At 41.4% G+C, this 23,778-nt stretch overlaps 1 protein-coding gene, 1 long non-coding RNA gene and 1 pseudogene across 2 annotated transcripts in view; 2 read left to right on the top strand and 1 right to left on the bottom strand.

Moving 5' to 3' along the window:
* The window catches only part of LOC134182819 (uncharacterized), a 3,555-nt gene extending 671 nt beyond the window's left edge, over nucleotides 1-2,884 (top strand). Inside the window, exons 3-7 of the long non-coding RNA XR_009970426.1 lie at nucleotides 681-772; nucleotides 842-1,100; nucleotides 1,405-2,418; nucleotides 2,498-2,562; nucleotides 2,622-2,884. This is a non-coding gene — a long non-coding RNA (uncharacterized LOC134182819). The remainder of the gene's footprint in view (nucleotides 1-680; nucleotides 773-841; nucleotides 1,101-1,404; nucleotides 2,419-2,497; nucleotides 2,563-2,621) is intronic.
* A 620-nt stretch (nucleotides 2,885-3,504) lies between these two features.
* On the top strand, nucleotides 3,505-20,743 carry LOC134183418 (uncharacterized). The gene is made up of 13 exons (XM_062650948.1): nucleotides 3,505-3,668; nucleotides 3,993-4,118; nucleotides 4,868-4,966; nucleotides 6,230-6,319; nucleotides 6,376-6,474; nucleotides 12,381-12,494; nucleotides 13,954-14,064; nucleotides 14,133-14,202; nucleotides 16,454-18,703; nucleotides 18,763-18,810; nucleotides 19,960-20,043; nucleotides 20,194-20,463; nucleotides 20,528-20,743. The coding sequence occupies exons 1-13, from the start codon at nucleotides 3,540-3,542 to the stop codon at nucleotides 20,539-20,541; spliced, it is 3,504 nt and encodes a 1,167-aa protein (XP_062506932.1). The 5' UTR covers nucleotides 3,505-3,539; the 3' UTR covers nucleotides 20,542-20,743.
* On the bottom strand, nucleotides 20,711-22,436 carry LOC134182929 (trifunctional enzyme subunit beta, mitochondrial-like; annotated as a pseudogene).
* Nucleotides 22,437-23,778: the final 1,342 nt, after the last annotated feature.

Genomic DNA, 23,778 nt, shown 5'->3' with positions numbered 1-23,778 from the left:
TATAGCTCAATCGTTAGTCGCATTTGGAGAGTGGAAACATTCGGTAACTTTGTGTTGCAACTTCAAGTCTTGGATGAGTACAGGTGTATAATTGCCTTGGGCAAGGAGCTCACACACAATTGCCTTTCTAGACTCAGGAGCATAAATGACTACGCGGGCTTTGACTGGGGATGGTAGCGGCAACTGGCTGTGACTTGATCATTAGCTTCTGAGGTTCCTGTTGAGACATAGGGTTCCCAAAACGTAAGTTAGTGTCACAAACAGTGTTCCTGTGAGTTGTGGGTTGACTCTAGAAAATTATACTAGCACAGGCTCAGAGTTTTCCTGAGTAGCAAACAGGAGACCGGCCATATGGCTGGAGTGTGACCTTAAGCTAATTAAGGGCAGCAGGTCGATCCTGACGTTTGCTCACTTTGAAAAGAACAAATTACACTAAATGTCTGTTTCATGTTTGGTAGTGTGTTTGTCTCTTTGTTTTTGTTTTAGGGTTAGGGTTCGGGGTAGTCTGTTGTATGTTTGTTATTAGTTGTTTTTGTTTGTTGTTTGTCTTTGTGTGTGTTTGCATGTTTACTGCTGGTGTATCTGTGTCCATCTGTTGCTTTCTGTTCTTTCTGTCTTTTTGTTTAGTATCTTCCAGCTGCATTTCAAACTCTCACTTTGCTTTAATTAATCAAACTTAGCACTCAACATATTGCTCATTGGGATGGGAGATATTCCACATATTGTCAAGACTCTGGCTCTAAGCCACAGACACAGAAAACCAAAGTTGAAGGTATAGGATTTACCACACAATCAACACACCACAAATTACAAAAATTTGGATCTACAACTTACTGTCCAGTTCTATATCATTGATAACAGTTTAGAAGTGATCGCTATGCACATGCTCTTACTGGCCGTGTTATTTGAGCAGCCAGACCAACTTGGACTGCAAGTCAAGTTCGAGTTTGTTTTACTTGTGTCTTTGTGTATATAGATATAGTTTGCATTTATTGTGATAGAAAAGGTGGAGTTGTGTTCTTGAGTTGTATGGAAACTCTCTGATTCATCAGCAGACATTCGATTACCTCCAAACAAAATGTGATCATAAAATTTATCAAGTCAGTTGAGTTTGTGTTCAGTCTATTTGTTGACTGTTTATCTAGTGTCTCTGATTCCTAGTTTTTCTGTGTAGTACGTTGCTGTGTGTGTGTGTGTGTGTGTGTGTGTGTGTGTGTGTGTGTGTGTGTGTGTGTGTGCGTGCACGTGCGTGCATGTGTGTGTGTGCATGTGTTCTCGCATGTAGATGGCATACAAACCCAAAAGTTTGTGAACTTTGTGGTTCGCCAGCCTGTTTTGAAAAACGACAGCAGCTACAGTGATTCCTGAGTTGTGATCACTCTACACATGCGTTACTTCTTGCAGCTCAACCATCAGTTCATCGATGCAATCCTGTGTCTGGTCATTAGAGTATTCGAAATATCTTGTTGAAAACACACCGGGAAGGCTACCCTACAAAGCCATGAATCTCGTCGTCTACTAATTGTCCCGTTTCAAACTGTATATCAGTGGGTGCTCGTGTTTTGCCAAAGTGAGCGTATTGATTGTACATCGGGACTTTTACTATAATCTTTCTTGTCTAATTCTCCTGTAACGATGTCTCATGTGGTTGTCAGGGTTGAACTCACAGCAATGTTTCAAAAGATGTGCAACAATCTCTGAGGTTCTCTTTGTGTACCAGTACATGTCGATCTAAAGCTGGACTTGCTTCTCATATGTGAGCTCATCAACATTAAGATCGGACAATCTAACATCTTATGTTTGATTGTAATGAGTATAGTGTGTATCTATTGTAGACAAGCGTCGTTCATAATCAAGAGTACAAGAAGTGGAGAGTTGGGCCTTGGATTTTATACTGATTATGAAGATGTTATGTTTGTCTGCTGTCTGTCTGTCTGTCTGTCTGTCTGTCTGTCTGTCTGTCTGTCTTTTTGTTTGTGTATGTGTCTGTTTGTGTGTTGTCCATGTGTTTGTGTCTCTATCTGTCTACTTGTTTGTCTGTCTGTCTGTTTGTCTTTGTGTTTATCAGTCTTACTCTGGTTTTCTGTCTGGTTGGTTCTGCTTATTTGCTTACCATTTAGATCATAGTTTTAGGATGTGGCAGACAAAAGTTGGCAGAGGATCTTATCAGAAAACAATGGCATTTATTTGTAGGAATATTGGATGCAGATGATGTTGCCGATTATTTATACCAACGAGAGATAATATCATCTGGTGAGATGGTAAATGTTAATAACACTGATGATCTTGGGAAAGAGAGGAGAACTTTACTGAAGTTGATTATGAAACGTCCGTGGGTTGACGGAGTACAATTTGCAAAGATACTTTCAGTTAGTGAAGTCAACCATGAAGTCAGACGAATGTTGCTATGCAATGCAGGTAGGTGGGTTAAATTGCTTGTTTGTGCAAGGAATTTTATAGCATGTTCGTGTAGTGACTTCTTCATCTTTCTTCACAGCCTCTCATGTGCACAAGACGAGCGGAGAGTGATGTTATTGTATCTGTTTGCTCTTTGTGTGCGAGGTGGAGGGCTGTGAAAAAGTATGGCTTGCATATTGTTAGTCGAGTGTTTGCATTTGTAGGGTAGGAAATGGCTGGAAGTCCAGAATCTGTTGATGACTCGTCACCACTGTCTGACCTACACAGTATGGTTGAGTCGGCTGTCGACTGTCGGCAGTAACAACAATTCAAACCGATAGTGGACATGATGGGGGAGATAGTTGATTGTTTGACAAGTGTGATATCTTATCCTGGTTATTGATATCAATTAGTGTTGGAAAATGTTAGGCTGACAATGTATTTGTTGTTATAGAATAGGAAAATTTATAGATTAGTGCAAACACTGTGTCTTGTTTGCAGTCACTCGTAACTGATTTTTATTGTTTTTATAGACAAGTCGATCTCATTTATTTGTATGTTTTAGAATTTGTCGTGCAAATTGGTTATTATGTGTGCATGAATTAGTCATCAGAGTCATGTCTTCTTATGGGATGATAGATAAGCAGACGATATTGACACGGAGAGCAACTGCATTTGGCAATGCAGCAACAGCAAGAGTAAATAAATGGACAGACAAACATACATACAGAGGAGTAGACAGACAGACAGACAGATGGGTTGACAAACAAACAGACAGACGGGCAGGTGGTGGTTGGACAGACAGGCAAACAGACATGTTTGTAAAAACATATTTACACGACCGACAGAACTAATTGACCTGGTATGTCATTGCAACAGAGACATCATATCATGGACAGTGACAATCACAACGAAAATTGCTGAAACTTTGGGTATGTGTCCGTTGCAATCGTAGGCATCAGCAGCTACAATTGCAACAAGTAAACCTCAAAAGATAAATTAAATATATTACGGTATAAAATGCATCTTATAATTAATTGATATCAACTTAACGTTGTTAAGTCACGCGTTATGATGTCACAGTTACTAAATTTAGCACTCGTTCCATTTGTCTACTCTTGCGTTTTGAGTTAACGGTCTAGATGGCGAAACGCCAACGTTCAAGAGCGATTGACAATGCTCTTTTCGATGCTGCTGTGCAAAAGGACGTAGAAAAGGCCTCCAAAGCAATCGCGAAGGGCGCTGACGTCAATGTTGTAGCAAGAGATGAGGTAAGAATTTGAGTGAGTGATGGGAAATAGAGAGCGCAGCGTGTTCGACGTTATAAATCGCAAAATTTGTGATGGAGCCGCGAGCATGTTTGTAGTGAAGACGTCGTGTGTATGTTATGCTTGTCAACGTAAGAGTCGAGGTGACGTTGCTTTTACCGTCTGACTTTGTACCGACCAGATTATTGAATGAATCGTTTCCTCTATCTCATACGCGCTTGCTTAGCCGACACAAATGACGCTCGCTATATGGTCACGTCCACACACACTCCCATGTTATGGACGGTTTACAACTGACTTTACTTTAGAGGACTCCATATTTTGTAGGGAAGGTATGGTATTGGATTGTGGGGAATTCCATCTGCTCTTCAAGTAGCGTGTGGTGTGGGATCAACCGATATGGTTGATGTACTTATAAGAAAAGAAGCCAATGTGAAGTATCAAGAGAAGGGGGTGAGAGTGCAGTATAATATGTGAAGTGTGTGTGACTATGTGCAACTTGTTAGTTTATTGTGATTGTCAGATTTGTGTTGAGTTGATAAATTGGTTAGAAATTTGAGTGCAGTTTGTTGTGTTTCAATGATTGATTTAATGAGTAATGTTAATGGCATCTCTGGTGTGCTTACAATGAATAATCAATGAATAGGTTGTCACAGCTGGCAAGTTGGACCAACATTGTGTTGTAAGATATAGACACAGAACAGAGAAGAAACATGCTAGATTGGCATTGTTATCTTACCTTGCACTATTTCATTCCTACTCGTATATATTTATTCAAGTGTGGGCATGAAAATGAATGAAGGAGAGTGGAAAGTAGAGAAAGGTTTTAACATAGATACTTCTAGTTATTGTGTTTTGTGTGTATATTTATTTACTAAAATAGATATTGTATGTGCTATTGCTAAAAGTAAGCGACATGTAGCAGGTAGTCACCTCAGATGTAGGCTTGAGGTGAAATTGAGTGTTTGCAAGACTTAAATGCTTCGAGACAAGCAGACACGTCAGTGGAGTCCAAATGATATGATTTGTTAGACGTTTGGTGGTGTAATGAGGTTATGATGTATTGTGTGGAATTGGGTTTAGTGAGAAGAAATGGTGAATTGGATGTGTTATATTTTATAGTCAGTGTTTCTAGATGTAAATGTATTAGTATTGTATTCACTGCTAACAACATCATGATCATATGTCTGTTGTCTGGGTAGAATGGATGGACAGCTCTACACTATGCAAGTAGAGGTGGTCATGTGTCTATTATGAAGAGATTGGTTGCTGCTGGTTGCAACAAACAAGCAACAAACCATGTGAGTGTATTTGTATGTGACAGTATTTGTGATTTGATTTTGCCAATTGAGAAATGACGTAAATGAGTGTTACATTAGCGACACTGTGTTGATTAAGATAGACTGTTTTGTGGTGTATGGGTATTGGTGTAGTTTTGAGGTTGGGGTAATTGTCACTTTGTTGATGGAGTTGAGTAAAAATAATTTGAAGAAAAGGCGTGTCAACTGGAAGGACATTGTGTATAGATACAATGAATTATGTGCATGCAGTTTGATGCTCATGATTGAAACATCAAATGGAGAAACAATGTTCAATGATTAGTCTTGCGCTTTCAGTTAAACTTTTGTGATAGACTTTAGTTTTCATTCATAAAACTGTGCATGCAACGTCCACGTTTTTGCATATCCAAGCATGCAAGTTGAGATGGTGTCCTGGTGAAATGTTTGGCATGATAGATAATGAAAGCAAAACATCCATTACAAAGCACAGTCCCTTGTCAATGGAAGTGACACTGTTAACCACACATTGATGCCTCTTGAGTTGTTTTTAAATATGTAAGCAACACCTATGTGGCCTGATTTCATTTTATACGAAGAAGCTGTCCACACTGTGTCAGACGTTGTCCTAAATCTGTACTAGCTGCACTCCAGAAAGGTTGCTATTGCTTATACAGTGTAGACACATTGTGCAGTATGTCCAGCTTTGATTGTCAAGTGTGTGGAGATCATAAGTCCCAAGATAATAAGAGTGCTTTGCAGATCTGTGAATCAATGCGTAGATTCTTCTTCTACAAAACAGTTTAGGGACTGTTATGTCTTGTGTGACAGTGGAGAGTCATCAGTGGAAAGGGGGTCACATAGCAGTGACTTGACTGGATATGTATGTACTCCTATATATGTATGTACAGTACTGGATGCTTTTTGGTGTCCAAAGTGACCACAGACAGTCTAGAGTGGCAGATATATTTGGAAGATCCTGCAACTGATGTCACCAAAACAAGATGATGTGTGCATACTGATATGGTCTTTAGTGAACGTCTAACAAACCAAATTCGGTATTTAAATCACACATTATCTATGAAACAACAATACACCGACACTTCACCAGACCCTTCCTTGCCTGGAACTTTGACCTGAGGGGAGAGGGTTTGGCTATACCCGAGACTATTGATTGATGATATATTTTTCTAGCTCTGAATTGTGTCTGTTGTGTATGTGTGTTTTATGCAGTGCAGTTAGTATTGTACTGATAAATGTTTTTCTAACATTGTCTGTCAACTGCAGTATGGATGGACAGCTCTACACGTTGCTGGTAATGCTGAGGTTGTTGATTATCTGTTGAGTATTGGTCTCAACATTGAAGATCATGAAATGGTTTTACTGTTAACATTACTTTTGCTGACTTGTAGTTATTGTTTCAAATTGTTTAGGTTGGCCACACACCATTTCTCACGGCATGTGGTTATGGTTGTTTACCTGTAGTACAACGTCTCATCGAATCAAAGTGCAACAAAGCAGCAACAACTAATGTAAGTTTGTTTGTATGTAACATATTTTGTGATGACATTCGAACTGTTGTTTGTACTTGGGAGGATTGGCAAGGGCCTGTGATGGTAGGAAGTGTGTGTGTAACATGATTGCACTGCAGATTTGGTTCTCCATGGTGTGCAGTGCTTTTTTGCATGTGATGTGGCGGGAGAGCACGTGAGAAGGCTGGGAGAGAGAGAGAGTGGTTATTGGGTCTTTGCTATTTTATTTGAGTTCGGAATTAGGCGTGAAGACTTGCTTTGTTATTACTTTAGCATAGTCTCACAGTCATTAGCTCTAACTATCTACTTACAATGATTTGAGAAGCATGCAGTTCATGTAATGCATGGCGATTGCAAACACGTGTCCTTCGATCAAACACGTGTATTGTACGGCAAGCAGTCTGCAAACACTTAGAAAGTCTCTGTCTTCATACAAGTGCAGAATTTGATGCAGCAATTCTAAACCAAGATGCGACAAACACAGCTGAACAGAAACTGCACTTGAAGCTTCATTATTGGTCGTGCTATAGTGGAAACTGAAGGCCTCCTGCATTTCATATTATGCATTTCTTTGCGGCAATCTCTTGACTTTTGGCCACTTGTCTGAAGCGACAAAGACTGAAAAGACTGAAATATATGCAAAGACGTTGCCTTAATTGCAATTAATTCTTCTTCTCGACGTGTTGCGACGCACCAGTGGGCTTAATTTGGGGGACAGCTTCCGGTTATCGAGGCTGATCTATGCTTAGCGCCACCCAATGCTGGGCACGCAGGACCGCAGCCTGCCACTGTCGCCTGACAGCACGAAGGATCCTCTGCCGCCTGACAGCTGCCATCATACCTAACAATAACCTTGTTGCCAGAAATACCACTGGTTGTCAATCGTATACCCATACCCTGACGGACTGCCGCTTGCTCTGTGGCTCCAGTGGGGCTGCCCCGCAAGCGCCCTCCCAAGCAAGTGTCAGCATGCGTTGGCTCGTCGCGGCACCACGCAAGATAGAGACATGAACCAAATACAACACAAAACAACTGCCGATTTATTTCTATCTACTATTTCCGCTCACTCATGTGACACACCGCAGACCGCAACACTTGAATATTCGATCTCACATACGTCTTGAAGCACTCAGATGTCTAACCGCCCATCCTTTGGATCAAATGCTCTGTAATCCAGCTGATGCTGCACTAGAAGCTGCTCTAATTCGAAAACTGTGGGAGGTGTATGAGCTCAAGTCCATGCCCACGTTATCCAGTAAAGATCGCAGTTGAAAAGAAAGTCTGTCTCTTGACAGAAATGCTTCTGACTGGAAGCAGAAGAGCAGTAAGCCAACGTCCATCCACCTTACTGCCAAATTTTGTTTGAGAGCACGTAGAGGGCACACGGGATCTCCTGTGGGAGCCAGTACTACATTGCAGCCGTGATGAAAAGGGTCTGACTTGGACATTCGTAAGTGGAGCACTACCATGTCCTCCTTAAACTGAACGTCTTTTCCACGTAGTGTCCGCTCGTTGAAGGACGTGTCGCTTGCTGCTGTAAATTCTGAGACCTGCATGAAACCGAAAAAAGCTGTTGTGAATGCTGCCCAATACATTAGCTTCTCTCTCCGGCACAGCTGAGGCCATAGGCGCAGGGACGTCTTCAAACTCCTAAGAACTGGCAACGTGATCGGGCGTCGAAGTGGTTTATTGTGGGAAGTCTTTTGTGATCTCCGTATGCCGCGGAGAATCAACTGCACACAAGGTGTCGTTTGGAGCAGGTCGATGTACCCTGCCTGGATGTGAAAGTGACGCGCTGCCGATAAATACACCCTGATAGTCTCCGCTCCAACTGCCCTTGCGCTGAATGCTGCGAATCTTGAAAGTGTGGTCTCTGAAGCCGGCATGGGAGATATTCCCATCTGTTGGCAAAAGTTGTTAAATTGTCTCATACCGTAGTGTAGGCCGCCTGCATTGACGGGGCTATTGCTGCACGTTGAAACTGCCAAATGTCGTGGTCTAGAGCGATTCCCAATTGGGTGGTAGCGGTGTTGGTTCTTGATCTGCCAGTGGAGCTAGGACCTTGAACTTCTCCACCTCTCCGCGAGACAATGCATCAGCCAATGTATTATTCAAGCCATGAATATGCGAGACTGAGACAGTAAAGTTTCCTCTAGCTGCTATAAAGTACAGCGAACGTACGAGCTGCATGAGGTGTTTGTCTTTAGTGGTCTTTTTCCACCAAATATCAACTACCGCATGGTTGTCACAGTGGAAAAGCAAACGTTTTCCGGTCCATTTAGACCCCCAGGTAGCTGCCACGATAACAATAGCGTACAGCTCTTTCCACGCGATTGAAAACGACTTCTGCTGGTGTTGCTCCAGCCAGCGCCCGCACAGCCACCGTTCGTTCCAGCAGGCCCAAAACCATGTGACCCTGCCGTGTCAGTAAACAGCTGCATCTCTGGAGACAGCTGCCACGAAGTAGTAAGGAAGTACGACTTCCCTGGCCACGACGGAAGGACGTGTTGCCACCACTCGATGTCTGCGCGAGTGTCCTGTGACAAATTTACCCAATGACTAAGTGTTTTCGCAGTTGTTGCTAAATCGATTAAGCTTCTAATAAATATTTGCCCTGCCGGTAGGACCTTGCCAGCAAACGAGAGCTTGCCGATCAGCGAAAGTAACTGGCATTTTGTGCACTTCTTACTTAAGTACCACTGCTGCAGCTCGGCTTCGAGATCTTCCCGTTTGGACTGCGGAAGGTGTATTACCTTATTGTGTGAGTCAATCTCTATACCTAAAAAAGTCAAAATTTTTGCCGGTCCTTCCACCTTCTCGGGTGCCCACTCTATACCCAGACGCTGGAGCGTCGCCAGGGTGGTGTCTAAAATATTTTGGCCCTTCTCTCTCGTGGAAGCTAATATCAGAAAATCATCCAGGTAATGAATGACGTGTCGGATACCGAACTTGACACGCAGAATCCACTCTACTGCGTCTGCCATTTGTTTAAACTAGCATGGGGACGACCACAAACCTGGCAACCTCCTGTGGTAGTAATAGCTGCCTTGCCACGCGCAACCCAACAGATGCCAATCGTCTGGATGGACATGACAATGACGAAACGCGTTCTTGAAGTCAACTTTGATCATGTACGGGGATGATTGAAACGTCTCAATCATAGCAATGGCCATGTCCACTGATGGGTATTTAATGGTAGCACCGGATTTGTCGATTGCATCGTTCACACTTTTGCCCATGGGTGCTGACAGATGACAGATAAGTCGCCAAGACCCGTCCTTCTTGGGCACCACACCCAAGCCAGATGAAACGAAATTAGCTAGTGGGGTATGGTCGTGTGGCCCGGAGAGAAAGCCTTTGTCACACTCTGCTGCCAATGCTGCCGAGACCGCGTCTGGATGCTGAAGTGCCGATTGAAGGTTACTTGCTGAGTAATGTAGCGTGTCGTCCTTACAACCTATTCTAAACCCTTGCTCTAAGTTCTCTAATAACCAGTGGGCACATCTGACTGCAAGCAAGCTCTGAAGCAAGTTGACTGATGTACAACTCTGATTAAAAGAGCTTGCACCCTACCATCTCACAAGCTATAAATACATTCACTTAGCTCATTAATTATTAACTCTTACATTTACAGTTGCAATAACATTGTTTTACTGGGTTTGTATTAGCATTCTCATCACTGATTAACCGTCTTTGTCAGACCAGGGGTTTTGGTTTGAGTGGTTGGAATTGAGTGAAGAATGAACCTCCTTTCCTGAACTAGCGCAACAGTGCCCAGATTGCTTATTTTTCTTGTTCTTTCATTCCCTTGCCACCTCCCGTGTAAAATACAACTAATCACTGCATTGATCTCGACATCACTCTATAAGACATGTTTAATCCTGATTTCAGACAAGCCAATTTAGGTTGACAGACTTGACAGAGTTGAAACTTGTACCGACACAGTACTAGTAGCAGCTGCAATAGATCCATGCCCATCTCTAATGTTTGGAATAGATGAATTCTAATTTACATGAACTGCAGTCTGTTATGTAGAACTGACACAAACAAAGCGATAGGATTCCAGAACATGAATATAGATAAGCAAGGTTCGAAAAATGTGTTTGAATCTGGTTGCCACTTTGGCCACGTAAAGGAATGGTTGATTGCCAAACTTTCCCTAGTTTCTAGTTCAGAGATTCCAGAAGTAAACAAGTCATTAATATCACTGTTGAGACCCTTTCCCAGATTATCATGTTTGACATTAAATTAAGACCTAACTAGGAATTTGCAATAACGTTGGATGAACATTGTAGATAGCAAGTAAACACATCAATTTACAGTATTATGCTTGAGATTCTTTCTATGTAATACTATGAGTATTCATATTTTATCCTAACTTTCAACTAATTGTATTGCTACAACCAAACAAAAATGTGGTTTGTCATTACATCGACATCCTGGCAATGCATCCAATAAGACATGAGCATTCTTTGGTTGAGTAGATAAGAGTGTTTCTTCTCTTATGACTCAGTGCCACTGTTGTTGTTGAGAACAGTGCATCCGGCTACTGCATGTAACCCCACCTGTCCTATGGCTAGCTGTGCTAATCTCTGGAACACAAGTGATAAACTTTTGTTATTGTAGTACTTCAATAGTGTGTGGCATCATTCAACATCTAGATTTCAGAACTGGACATGCAGAAACTTTTGTCTGAACGGACTTTCTTAGTAGCACTAGGAGACGTACGAGCTCGTGGACGTACGTTGTAGTTCTTCTGATAGAAAGACACTTATGCAGGTTGATGTGGAAAAGCTGTTTGTTTTGCCACTTCTGACGCCTGCCGTTTGCAAAGATCTACGTAACAGTTTTCATTTGTCTCGATTCAAGATGGTCAGAGTCTTCGTTTCCTTTGAACAGCATAGAATAGGATTTAAATAGGCAGTTGCTGTCACTTTCAACTACGGTTGACTGCAGATTTCGTGTTTCATTTGGGAGAAGCTGCTGCGCAATGGTGTCTCATCAATGATAGAATGGTTGACTTGGATTTGCTGGTGTAGCCTATAACACCGCAATTATTTGAAAAATTAAACACGCCTGCATGTCTTTAGTTGGGTTTGTCTGGAGCTGACAGCAGAGACCAATGAAATTGGTACAGGCAGTAAAGTCTATAAAAATGTTGATCAACCAGAGAATAGCAACAACTTGCAATAGATTGCTAGGTGATACGTTGCTACGTGATATGTACGAAGGTGCTAAGTAGACGGCTTACTTTGCAGTGTGCCACTAAATGGTAGACTTAGAAAGTGGTTTGCATCCAAGAGCCACTGCCACAATAGACTAAAACTACCAAATATTTCTAATCGCCAAATTGGCGACCACACCACTTGTTTATTCGCCAACCACCTAGAAGTGGTCGCCATATGGCGTCTCGGCGACCGGATTTTTTGAACCCTGACTGATAAGACTTTTTAATTAATGAATTTAGAACTCAATTAGTGATACAATCTTTTTTACATAAACTGCACTGATCAAGCCACTCATGCACACACTGGATTTCTGTTAATTGTAAAATTGTTGAGTAAACAAAGTATTTTTCATCTGGTGTTGATCCTAGTGAGTTGTTGAAACCAGCAAACTGACTTTCTGAATACCGACTCATTTATCATTTCTTTTTATTTATAGCAACAACAATGTTTTTGAATTGACTTATTCAGAAGTTTGTTTATTGTTCAAATGTTAATTGGTTCTAAAGCAATTTGTCTGTTGTATCTGTTTGCATGTCTGTTGTATATGACAGCAAGCAGTTGCTGCTGTTTGATAATAGTCTGTGTGTTGGAGCAGTATGACTGCATGCCATTTTAGTATCATTGTAAATTTTTGGTTTTGACTGCTTTTGTATCTCATGTAAATTGTTTATTGTTTAGAATGGATCAACAGCATTACATCTGATCTGTTCATATCCTGGTCTTACGAATGACCATTTATCAGTTGTCAAGCTGTTGACATCATTTGGAGTTGATGTGTCAGCTAAGGACAATGTATGTAGACACTTGTTGTATTTGGTTTGAAGTATTTTGTGCTAATATGTTTTAGTTGTTCTTTGAGCTGTAATGTAAGATAATAAGAGATGGCAGATGTGAGCAGTTAGTATTCAGTGTTCTTCCCAGGAATTTTTGGTCAGCTCGCAAAACAACTGATTGTCCAGTGGCGTGTCCACTTTTATCAATGTATTCAGTGTAGTCCAACTCCTCAATCAGGATATCCTGAATAGCTTGTGACAAGGCCCTAGGAACACGTCTAGACACATCATGTTAGAGCTCATGGCCTTGGCGGTTTTTGTGTGCATTCCAGATTAGGTTCCACTTGACTGATTAAAGAACAGTATTAACTAATACACAGCTGAGGATAGAAAGACATCTCGCTGACCAATCTCCATGTGTAGCTAACTGATAATTAATAATTGGTAAATTCTCGAGAAAGCTTGTTCTTACCTAACCCACTTTTGGGGAGGAATTAGATGGAAGCTCTGGAGTGTTAAACTGTGAGCAATAAGAGCCAGGTTATTCTGTCTTACGCTGACATTTGTAGATATTGTCCATCTGACTGGAATCGACGGATAAGATCAGACTCAAACCTCACTGTCTCAAATTCCAGCTGCATTTTCACTTTCTTGTGCCCTGCCAACCGGCAAAGAACAGTGTCAGCCGGCAGTTTGCTGGCTTGGCCGACTCTGTGTTGAACCCTGTTATTGTATGGTTAAATGTTTATGGGTCAGTGATGAGAACAAGAAATGAAGACTATGATGATAATACATGAATGTCATGTGACATTTTATCTCAACTGCTAAAGCAACAAACATGGACAGTTGAGTTGTGATGATTTTAATGAATTAGGTTTTTTCATTTGCACATTGTAGTGCATTTTAAAGCCAACAGATAAATCAAATAGTGGATTTGCAATCAAATCGTTTTCATTACTTTCAACCATTTAGCAGGCAAATTGTTCATTTGTCTGTTTTTGCAACCAGCAAGTGCTGAGAAAGTCTATATTGTCAATTTCTAGTGGTTAGGTGATGGTGTTGTTATTTTCTCATGTTTACTGCATGGAAATGGGAGAATATTTATTGAAAGCATACACTGATAATGATTTTGTTTGAAGTGCTGATCATAATGTTGATTTACATTTAGAGTAATTAAATTATTTTTATGGGTCAGTCACATGACTGCATAGGATGTGGATGTGTGGTTGTTGGAAATGATGAGTGACACAGTGGTGAGCATTGATTTAGTGAATGTGTGATTAGTAATACAACTAGTTTGTTTGTTACTGTGTGAACAACAGATAAAGAACGCTGGATTACAGTAACTGTGTGTTAGCATTAAATTTGTAAATAATTTATGTTGTTTAATGAACATGTATGTATATATACATACTAGTAAGGTATAAGGTGTTGGCATTTGTTGCTCCAATAACAAACACTGTGCTTTTATTGGACAGGATGGCCAAACTGCAATTCAAGTAGGAGAAGAAGAGTTGCAGTCAGATCGGGGAAGTCGCAAAGAAACTCGTTCTGCTATCATTTCCCATCTGAAGGAATGTATCGATAAAGTGTGATCTGATTGTTGTGTAGTGTACATTTTGTGTATTAACTATAACTTGTTTATGTGTGATGTTAGAGTGCTGCAGCAGCTGTAAATCCATTACCAGATGTTGTAGAAAGTACAAACATTGATGTTCAACTTCCCAGTAAGTGAGACAATCGTGTGCATTATGACGATGTCACACAATAGACAATACTGTATATGTAAACACCTTTTGTCATGTATAATGATGATTTTTCCTATCCTTTGAAGTAACAGCATACCAATGTTAGAAGAGGTGATTATTTTCATTATCAGACAAGTTCATCTCACCTAATATTCTTCTAGTAGATTGTCAGTATTTATTTTTATCATATTTGCAACTCACAACAGATCGATCCAACTGACCAGCAGAAATTTGTTTATTTTTTTTATTGATTTATTTATGTGATACCTAAATTAATATATGAATGTTGTATTGGCTTTTCTTTGTACAGAAAGTCATACTGCATGTGATCATTGTTTACAATACCATATAAGATGAAACATTGGCAGGAATTTATATTGGCGGTTTGCTAAGAAATTGACGGACAAAGCATATTGGCAAATTTTATTTTGGCGGTCGACATTGTTATTTGGTAACTGATGTACGTCTTACGATAAGTGGTCATGGAGTTTGTGATTTACAGCTGTGTTTGTGGCTCACATTTCCCTAACTTACTGGTCTCCAACTACTGCATAGTGATGAAAAACTGCGGTGTTAGTGCAAAGAACGTGACCCACGTGAACGTGACAGTCCAGCTTCATCCATAGCCTCATGGCCTCATTCATATGCACAACAGACGGCAAGCAGGGACTCATCAGCGTGACGTACCACTCGATATGATGCCTGGTCCATGTGGGCGATGACGTCAACATATCTGGGTGGCCAAATTAATGGCGGATTTTATATTGGCGGTCGCTGAAAAATCTGTCAACATAACTTTGCTGCCAATATTTCATCTTATACGGTAGTTTTGTCTGTTGTGACGTTATAATTTGAGTTGATGCTGTTTCGGTGAGTGAGTAAAGCTTGATATGGTTGAGCAGTTACGAGGGAGTATCAGGAGTTACTCCTCATCTCATCACTTGCAGGAACTGGGTAACGGGAATTTCCAAAACAGCGGCCAGCCTAAAGACTGCCCACTGGGCAATTTTTTTGAAAATTGTACTTATTAACAGCCCATGGGCCGCTAATGAGAATCAAGATTGTGGTGTGCGATTCAACGTCGGTGCCCAAAGTTGGTCAATATTCTGAGGCTGTATTAGTAACATGCGTTACCATACTATAGTGCAAATACAGTTTTGGCAACCAGACAGCGGTCTTACACTGTGGATAATTCGATTAACAAAGGAACCTCTAAATAAATATCTAACAAGAAGCTTAGGAGGGCCGTACTGTCTGGTCGCACTCGTAAAGGAGCACTGTGCTGATTGCCCTCGTACTCCAGAATGTCACAGTCACTTGAAAATAGATCATTTTTCAAGTTTAGTAAATATAGAAAGTTTTAGTAAAAGTTTATGTTAGGCAGCTGTAAAGCAAGAATATGCGAAGTGTATATTAGGTAGGCTATAATGAAGACGATTGAGTCTCGTTTGCCCTGATACCGAGTGTTTTGTGCCAAGTCACATGACCTAGATGTTTGAGTAAGTAAGTTGTAGGAAACCTTGCAAGATATGGCAAGCCATGAGGGTGCAAGAAAAGTATGTGGACAACATTGCGTGCCATTAAAAAAACAAGAAGTGCATCTAATAAGTGAAGATACTCTCAGAAGGCTGATTGACATGAAAAGACAGATGCAAATGTAGACTTACAGCTTACCTAGTCTGTTTAAACAAAAACTAAACTTGATTCATCTTTCAAGTGAAGCTAGGAAAGCATGTTAGCTAATCTAAACTGTGCGAACAGAGTGATGTAACCCAGCAAGTGCAAGGCTTGGGTGTGGCAGCAAGCATGCGCATAAATCTGGACAGTGCTCCTTTAACTTTATAAAGACTAAGTATATATGCAGGACATTGCAAGATGCGCCTCACACTTGCCTACTCTGTAGTACTCAAGTCAATCTGCCAATTTGCAGAGTTTCCTACGAACCACCCGGACGCTTATTTGAGAACAGATATTCTTTCATAAAAATCCCATATTTAGTATTGCTGCCCTGGGGCTCTCTTTGGAATTTCCAGGTAGCTATGGAATGCTGGCACACTATTTCAATGATTTGTGTGCATTTCTTCAAATCACATTCAACTGTATAGTTGCATATTTTAGTGATACTAGGTGGCTTTTAGTTATCTATTGAAATCTAATTGATGCATGTGTGTATGTTATGGCTGTTGTGCATTTACTATTGTAATTAGCTGTTGTCATCACTTTTTCGTAGGTGCTATTGATCGTCTGGGTCCATCTGTGAAATCTGATTACAAAAATGCTTTGAAAAAGGGAGAGTTACAAATACTACGAGGAAACATCGATATGTTTGGTGAAGAAGATGCCGGCAAGTCTTCTCTTGGAGATTCTTATTTGGACGAGCCATTTATTGATAAGAGGGAAAGCACGAGAGGAGCACACGTGAAAGTGATGAGAATTGGAGGCGGTTCGAACACGGACTGGAAGGAACTGAAACCAGAAGACAAAGAACAGATCATTGATCAAGTTTTGGTCAGAGGCTATCATGAGTATGTTGAAAAGCACCGAGAAGGGGCAGCAGACACTAGAGAAGAAGTAACACGAGACGACGAGGGAGATTCTGTCATCGAGCAGACAAGTCAACCAGCCGAACAACATTCGGCAAGTATTAGCAACACTGTAGCTTTAGCAACAGAGAGACAGACAACCGGACGGGAAGGCAGCATCACAGTATTGAAGAAGTCGCTACACGATTTTCTGTTCTCCACAGAACTAACTGAGGAGCAAGCAGCATTTGCAGATCTACTGCGTCGTGACAAGGCTGAATTAGAGCAAAGTAAAATGATGATGTTGATCACATTGTGTGATCGCGGCGGTCAAGAGCGGTTTCTGATGACGCACGCAGCACTGATGGCAGACAGCAGTGACTACAGTGCAACCGCTTACATGATAGTGATGGATGGAACAAAGAGTCTTGCAGATCCCATACCTCAATGTTTGTTTCGACCAGAACAAGGAAGCGAACAGTTGGTGATGGAACGGTTTGGTCCTAAGACGAGACGTGAGCTGTTGGCTTACCACATGAATTGCATCAAGATGGCTCATCCATCAGTGAGTGAGGGTCCTTTTCTCGGTCAGGACTATGTCAAGCGAGCACCAGTCACATTTGCAGTGTCCACTCGAGAAGACGAAACAAAGAACATGGATCCAAAATTTTTAGAGGAACAAGAAGAAATACTGCAAGATGTGGTGCAGAAGAACAAGTTTGGTGAGCACGTGGTGTTGGCAGAGAAAAATCCGAATAAACTGACTTTTCGTGTTGACAACACACGTTCTGGCACCAAGAATCCTGATCCGGTGGTGATGAAGGTGAAGGAGATATTTGTAGCAATGGTACGGTCACTGTGGAGTCAACGACAGGCTATTCCTTTGCCGTGGGCAGTTCTTGATAAATTGTTGGGCAGGGTGTCTCATCAACTAGCAGGCAATGAAGGCAAAATACTCGACATCGATGAAGTGTGCGAGTTGGCTCGAAAATTCTGTGATATTTTAACAGTTGGAGAATGTCGATCGGCACTGAAATATTTGTCGAGTTTGAGCACGATTGCATTCTATTCGAATGTAAGTGAGTTAGAAAGAAAGGTTTTCACTGATCTACAATGGCTGGTCAATGTCCTCACTGTGTTTGTGACCGTCTTTGATAAGAAAAACATTCCTCCACATTTATGGGAGGATATCAACAAAGTGGAGAACAAAGGATTGATGTCTTGGCGTTTGGCTCAGTATTTGCTAGAGAAAGAAGGGGTCAACGAGAATCAGTTTGTGGCCATCCTTCAAGTGATGCACCTATTCGACATCATCTGTCCCATGAATACGTCACCCGAGATGCCGAAGTCTGTCTTGGCAGTTGGGCAGTCATTTTTCATTCCCTGCTTGTTGGCACAAATATATGAGAGGCAGATGGTATGGCAACAGAATGTCGGTTCTACTCGGTTTCCTCCATCTCTCATCTTTCGTCCCGAGGGATTTGATGCGACTCCCGAGCCGATCTACTTTCGCCTGGTGTCTCGTTGTGCCAGTGAATATGCCCATCCTCGTCCCATGCTGAAAAGAAGATATGCTGTCTTCCACGTGAATGATGATCTTGAACTCGATCTGGAACTGGTTTATCATAAACTGCGTTACATTATTGCTACTGTCTACTTTCCAGATGATGAAATTTGTATGAATGAGCTGATACAACAATGTAGCATTACTCGTCAGTTTCTTATTCGTCAGCTAAATGAGGTCAAGAAAAGAGGATTGGATGGCATCAAATTTACTGTTTGTGTTAAACCTCCACCAACCAAAGCCGAAGTAGCTGATTTAATAGATGACGATTGTCTGGTGTGCATTGATGAATATCCACAACAAAGAAGTTTGATAAACCGGAAGAATGAGCGTGTGCTACGAAATCAGTTTCCTACCTTGGATCTCTGGTTTAATGACGCAAGGAAAGTCTCTGGTAAGTGTGATTATTTTGTGATCATTGATGGTTATTATATTGCTGATGTGATGTTACAGATGATGCAATTGAATGTGACGCAAGACAACAAGACGAGCCACAGACAAGTGAGTAGTTTGCTGTGTGAGATCTAGTTTGTGTCATTGTTACATAACACGTGAAACATTAGGGTAACGTAGCCCGGTTGGTCATGTGACGTTTGACCTACCGACCTGCTAGGCAACGGCATAACACTTGGCCAAATAAAAAATGAAACTTATTTATTACCCGCGCCATAGGATTTTGCTATGATTTAGCTAAGAATAGTTGTGTATATAACTATCTCTTCCTTATCATCTGCTGATTTGATGTGTAGGTATACAATGTGATCTGTTTGTCCAGGCCACTTGCCTGATTTTGAGACATTGAGAGATGCTGTTAAATTGCGAGTAACGATGTATATAAGTTATGAGTAGCAATTTATCTTGTTCTTTATGGGATATCTCTTTTGAGCATTCAAATGTTCTGCTTGCTTTTGGTCTTTGAAATTGACACTGCTATGGTTGCTGTTGTTTTTTTATTATTTTTTCATGTCAAGCACATTGGAAAACAATTATAGTGAGTACTAGTATACATGGCCCGTCCTTCGTACGGGCAAGATACTGTAGTGTAAAGATAGGTCTGTGGACACGTCACGTGCAATCTTTGTTGCGAGGTCCCGGATATTCTGAATGAATTCGAATCTTGCTCTTCGCGCTTGTTTCGATAGAAATCGACACACTCCCCGTGTAGCGCCTGCTGCAGAAAACGTGTAGGTTGGATTCGGTGCAAATGCAATCAGAATTTGGTGAGAAACGAAAGCGATAGAAGAGTAAGTCTCGTCGGCAAGAGATATTCGATCGCTCGAAGCTTTGCGAAGGACGACGATGCATACGGTCTACACGGGAGTGGTGTGGTCGTGTGTTCGAATGAACGGGAATGTGTAGCGTTTGCGTCATCGAGAAATTTTACGCGGGGGTCGATCCCTCGAGAGGGGACCCGCTGCATTATTTTTTAAATTTTTTTACGCAAACCTTCCTCTGTGCGTGCCGAGTGTGCGTGCCGATTTCGGTTGCAAACGGACAAGAGACGTGGCCCCCAAACGCGAACACACACACACACACACACACACACACACACAGACAATTTGAGCTTTATATATTAGATAATGTACAAACTTAGAGACCATTTGCTAGAGGTAATGCTGGTAACCCATATGTTTTCAATTTTTATTCTAGATGTTGGAAAAGGAGATGATGAACAGCAGGACATAAAAGAACCACTAAAGAAGAAAAGAAAATTGATGGTAAAGGAAGTATCAGGTGAGTGTGACCATTTGTGGTATTTGTTGTGTGAGATCTCGTTTGTGTCATTGTTTAGTTAAGAAGTAATTGTGTATACAAATATTTCTTACTTATATGATGTTGATTGGATGTGTGGTTATACAATTAATGTAATGTGTTTGTGTGTAGGATACTCGCTTGATTTTGATACAGTGAGAGATGCTGTTGTTAAATACGGCTGTAACCAGTGGTACGAGATTGGACTCAATTTGGGACTAAAAGGTGATAATATTAAAGGAGAAACTCATGAAATACCATTTCCCCCTGGCAAGTTGATGGCTGTCATTGAGGCAAAAAGGAGGAAAGATGGAAAAGTGAAGACAGCTGAGGACTTGTTGAGGGCATGTCATCGAATACCCACACCAATTGGCAAAGAAGTCGAAGACGAATTGAAGAAAGGTGAAGTTTTACGTAAACGTGAACGAGTGGCTTGACTTTGACAAACTTTGCTGTCATTATTTAGAGAGAAAAAGGTAGGCGAGTAGCAACAGGAGGCAATGATGGAAGTGAACACAATTGCAGTAGTATTGTTGATATCACTATGGTATATTGGACATTTATATTTATCAAAAGAAAATGTTGTAAATGTTTCTGTTGCATTTTATTATGAAATACAATTGATTGTTTGAATGGTGTGTATATGATATCACTGCATGTGTCTGTGTAAATCACTGATTCGAATATGTTTACAACCAGAATTTACAATCGACAGAGGCCACCAGTGAGACAAACATCCGTAATATAGCACAAACCAAACATACTTAAAACAATATCAAACATAAAGTGCACAAAATGTTATCATACAAAATGAAGTCGTGACTCTCTGTGAAATCTCTACGATGCTTACGTGTCCTCCAGCAGCACAAGCAGCGACGAGTGCTAACTTTCCGTCTTCTTTTCGTAGTCGATGAGCTGCTGTTGTCACCAGACGAACGCCAGTGTCTCCGAAGGGATGTCCAATAGACAGAGACCCGCCCCAGAGATTCATCTTGTCGACAGGCAACAACCCAAGCTAAGCCCCAATAAAAGACAATAAATAAATAATATAAAATAATTACAAAATATATTAATTAATTGTAAATAAACATTAATTATAGTAATTTCATATCAAAATAAATTTGTTGATATCAACCTTCTTTCTAGACATGTGAGTCTGACAAAACCAGTCGGAGTCCATGGCCTTCAGTTAGCTAAGAGTTGGCCCTAAACAAATATGTTGTGAAAGTGAGTGTGTGACATATGTGAGAGATCGGTGTGAGTGCTCACTGCAAATGCTTCGTGATATTCGAACACGTCGATGTCGTTCAGTGTTAGCTTTTTCTTGCCGAGCAGCTTGGGAGTGGCATATGCTGGGCTGTTGGACATTACGCAGTCGAATTGAAAGTATGAAGTTACGTACAATGTGCAGATTACCCGAGTAATAATTGATCTTTGGGATCTTGTGCAACGTACACAAAGTCTCTGCATTACGATGGGCATCAATTCGCAACTCACAAGTTGTTGAAAATGTTTCACAAAACACTCTTCATGACACTCTTCTCTTTCTCTCCTGATGCGTTCGAATTTGGTAGTTTTATTGGTTGTTGTGTTGTTATATAGAGAGTGAGTTGTTGGTAAATGTTGTGTACTTGTCGTGTAGTCTATTTGCTGTTATTTGTGTACAGTTTTTGATTGCTTGTCTTGAGGGCAACACTAGAGACAGGCAGACATACAGACAGAGAGATGTATGGACAGGCAGACAGACAGATGCCAGTGGCGGATCTAGAGAGAGGCCCGAGAGGCACGAGAGGCACGAGAGGCACGAGAGGCCCGAGAGGCACGAGAGGCCCGAGAGGCACGAGAGGCACGAGAGGCACGCGCCTGTATCTCGATCGTGAAGAGTACACGTTGTGGACTATTAGTACTGTACAGCTTGCGTGCGCGTTTCATCGACTCCCATGTATCGTTTGAACTAACATGCATGTGTGTTTCATGCACTCGAGCTCTGGAACTTTAGCCCATCAGTTTGGCACAAAGCACATGAGCTTGTCGTGGTCTTCGGTAGTCTCGCGTAGCCAGAGCCTCCGAAGTGGAAGCAGGTAAGGTCTGGCTACGCAAGACTAGTTCTACGGACGTTGCGCAAACTTTCCACAAGAGGGTCGACCATGTTGGAGGAGAGAAGTCATTGACTAAACTTAAAAGATTCTGACGGGCCTAAATGTCTTTCTAAGCTGAAGGCTGCTGATCAGGAGCTTGTGAGAAATGTTTGAAATAGTTATGATCCTAGAGGGCCAGCTGCGAAAATGTGAACATGGACACGTGACTAACTGATGACGTCCTTACCGAACCTGACAGTCCACGCCTGTCTCTTGTGAGAATCCTGGATTCGCCATTGGATGCATAGACGGATGGGCAGACACACAGACAGATACACAGACAGAAAGGTGGACAGTGTGATGTTACCGGTACTATATTATACGTTCATCTTACGCTCACTAGACTCCGCTACAGAAGACTACTAATCAACAACTGTTCTAGTTACATATACAAGCCTAATTGTATTATCTAATTAAACAGACACGCATGTGTCTGTTACATCTCCCTCCTTCAAGTTTTTAGCACCATCGTCTTAAATATAGTCATCCAGTTTCTTTTGCCTTCTAACTTATCGCCCGCTGGAGGTACTGTAGGTTTTCAGAGTTGGTTGTTCTCCCTTGTCGTCGATTGTGCTAGGTCTCGGTTTGTCAGTTTGGCTGATTGTGTTCACACTCGGTAAATAATCGTCCAAAGCTGGTTCCTGATTTTGATTGGGTGGTGCTCCCCGTGTCGGATGAATATGTCGGCGATTTCTTCTGAGGCTGCGCCCGTTTTGAGTGACAATGTATGCTCTGGGTGCAGTGTGCTTCTGAGTTACCACAGCGGGTTCCCACTGCTTGTCGCGTTGTATACGAACTACCTCTCCTGCTTCCAGCTCACGCATTGGCTGCGCTTGTCTATCATAGTAATACTTTTGACGATGTTGTCGTGCCCTTAGATTCTCGGAGATGTTGGTGATAATGTCTGGTTGCAACAGTGCCGACGCAGTAGGTAGTCTTGTTTTCAGGTTGCGACCCATAAGAAGTTGGGCTGGAGACGCTTTTAACTCAGGTATTGGTGTACTTCGGTGATTGAGCTAAATATGGGTCCGACCCTTCGTAGTGACATTTGCGCATGAGCTGCTTTATGGTCTGCACATTCCTTTCCGCTAAACCATTGGACTGGGGATACTCTGGGCTGGAGGTGGTTATCTTGAAACCTCACTCTTTGGAAAACAAATTACAAATGCAAAAATATTTGTGTCCTTTGCGGCAGTACAGTATCAAACCTAGCAACAACTATCAAAGAGTAGCAACAACAATCAAACTTCAAACGATAAAATTAAAAATATAATAATAATATAATAATTTATTTTTATCACACCAAACCTGGCGTAGTTCCCTCATAGGGACAACATAACACACACACACACACACACACACACACACACACACACACACACACACACACACACACACACACACACACACACACACACACACACACACACACACATGTAGACAAATGACATAACTAACACACAAAATCACGTAACCTACACGTAAAAATATTACCATCTACCATATCCAATCCGAGTCCAGGATAACTACGTCTAACTATTAGCAATGCCAGTCCTCTCACAAGTTCATTTCTTGAATC

Source organism: Corticium candelabrum, chromosome 8 (assembly GCF_963422355.1).
Source record: "Corticium candelabrum chromosome 8, ooCorCand1.1, whole genome shotgun sequence".
Lineage (NCBI taxonomy): Eukaryota > Metazoa > Porifera > Homoscleromorpha > Homosclerophorida > Plakinidae > Corticium > Corticium candelabrum.
The sequence above is the reverse complement of the archived record's forward strand: the minus strand, read 5'-3'. Positions and strand labels throughout refer to the sequence as shown.

Bases quoted from the DNA above. Each gene is read 5' to 3' on its own strand.
- LOC134183418 (XM_062650948.1), top strand. From the start codon at position 3,540: ATGGCGAAACGCCAACGTTCAAGAGCGATTGACAATGCTCTTTTCGAT. The intron at 6,475-12,380 runs GTAAGTTTGTTT...TTTATTGTTTAG, and splicing joins ACAAAGCAGCAACAACTAAT to AATGGATCAACAGCATTACA. The intron at 18,704-18,762 runs GTAAGTGTGATT...GTGATGTTACAG, and splicing joins TGACGCAAGGAAAGTCTCTG to ATGATGCAATTGAATGTGAC.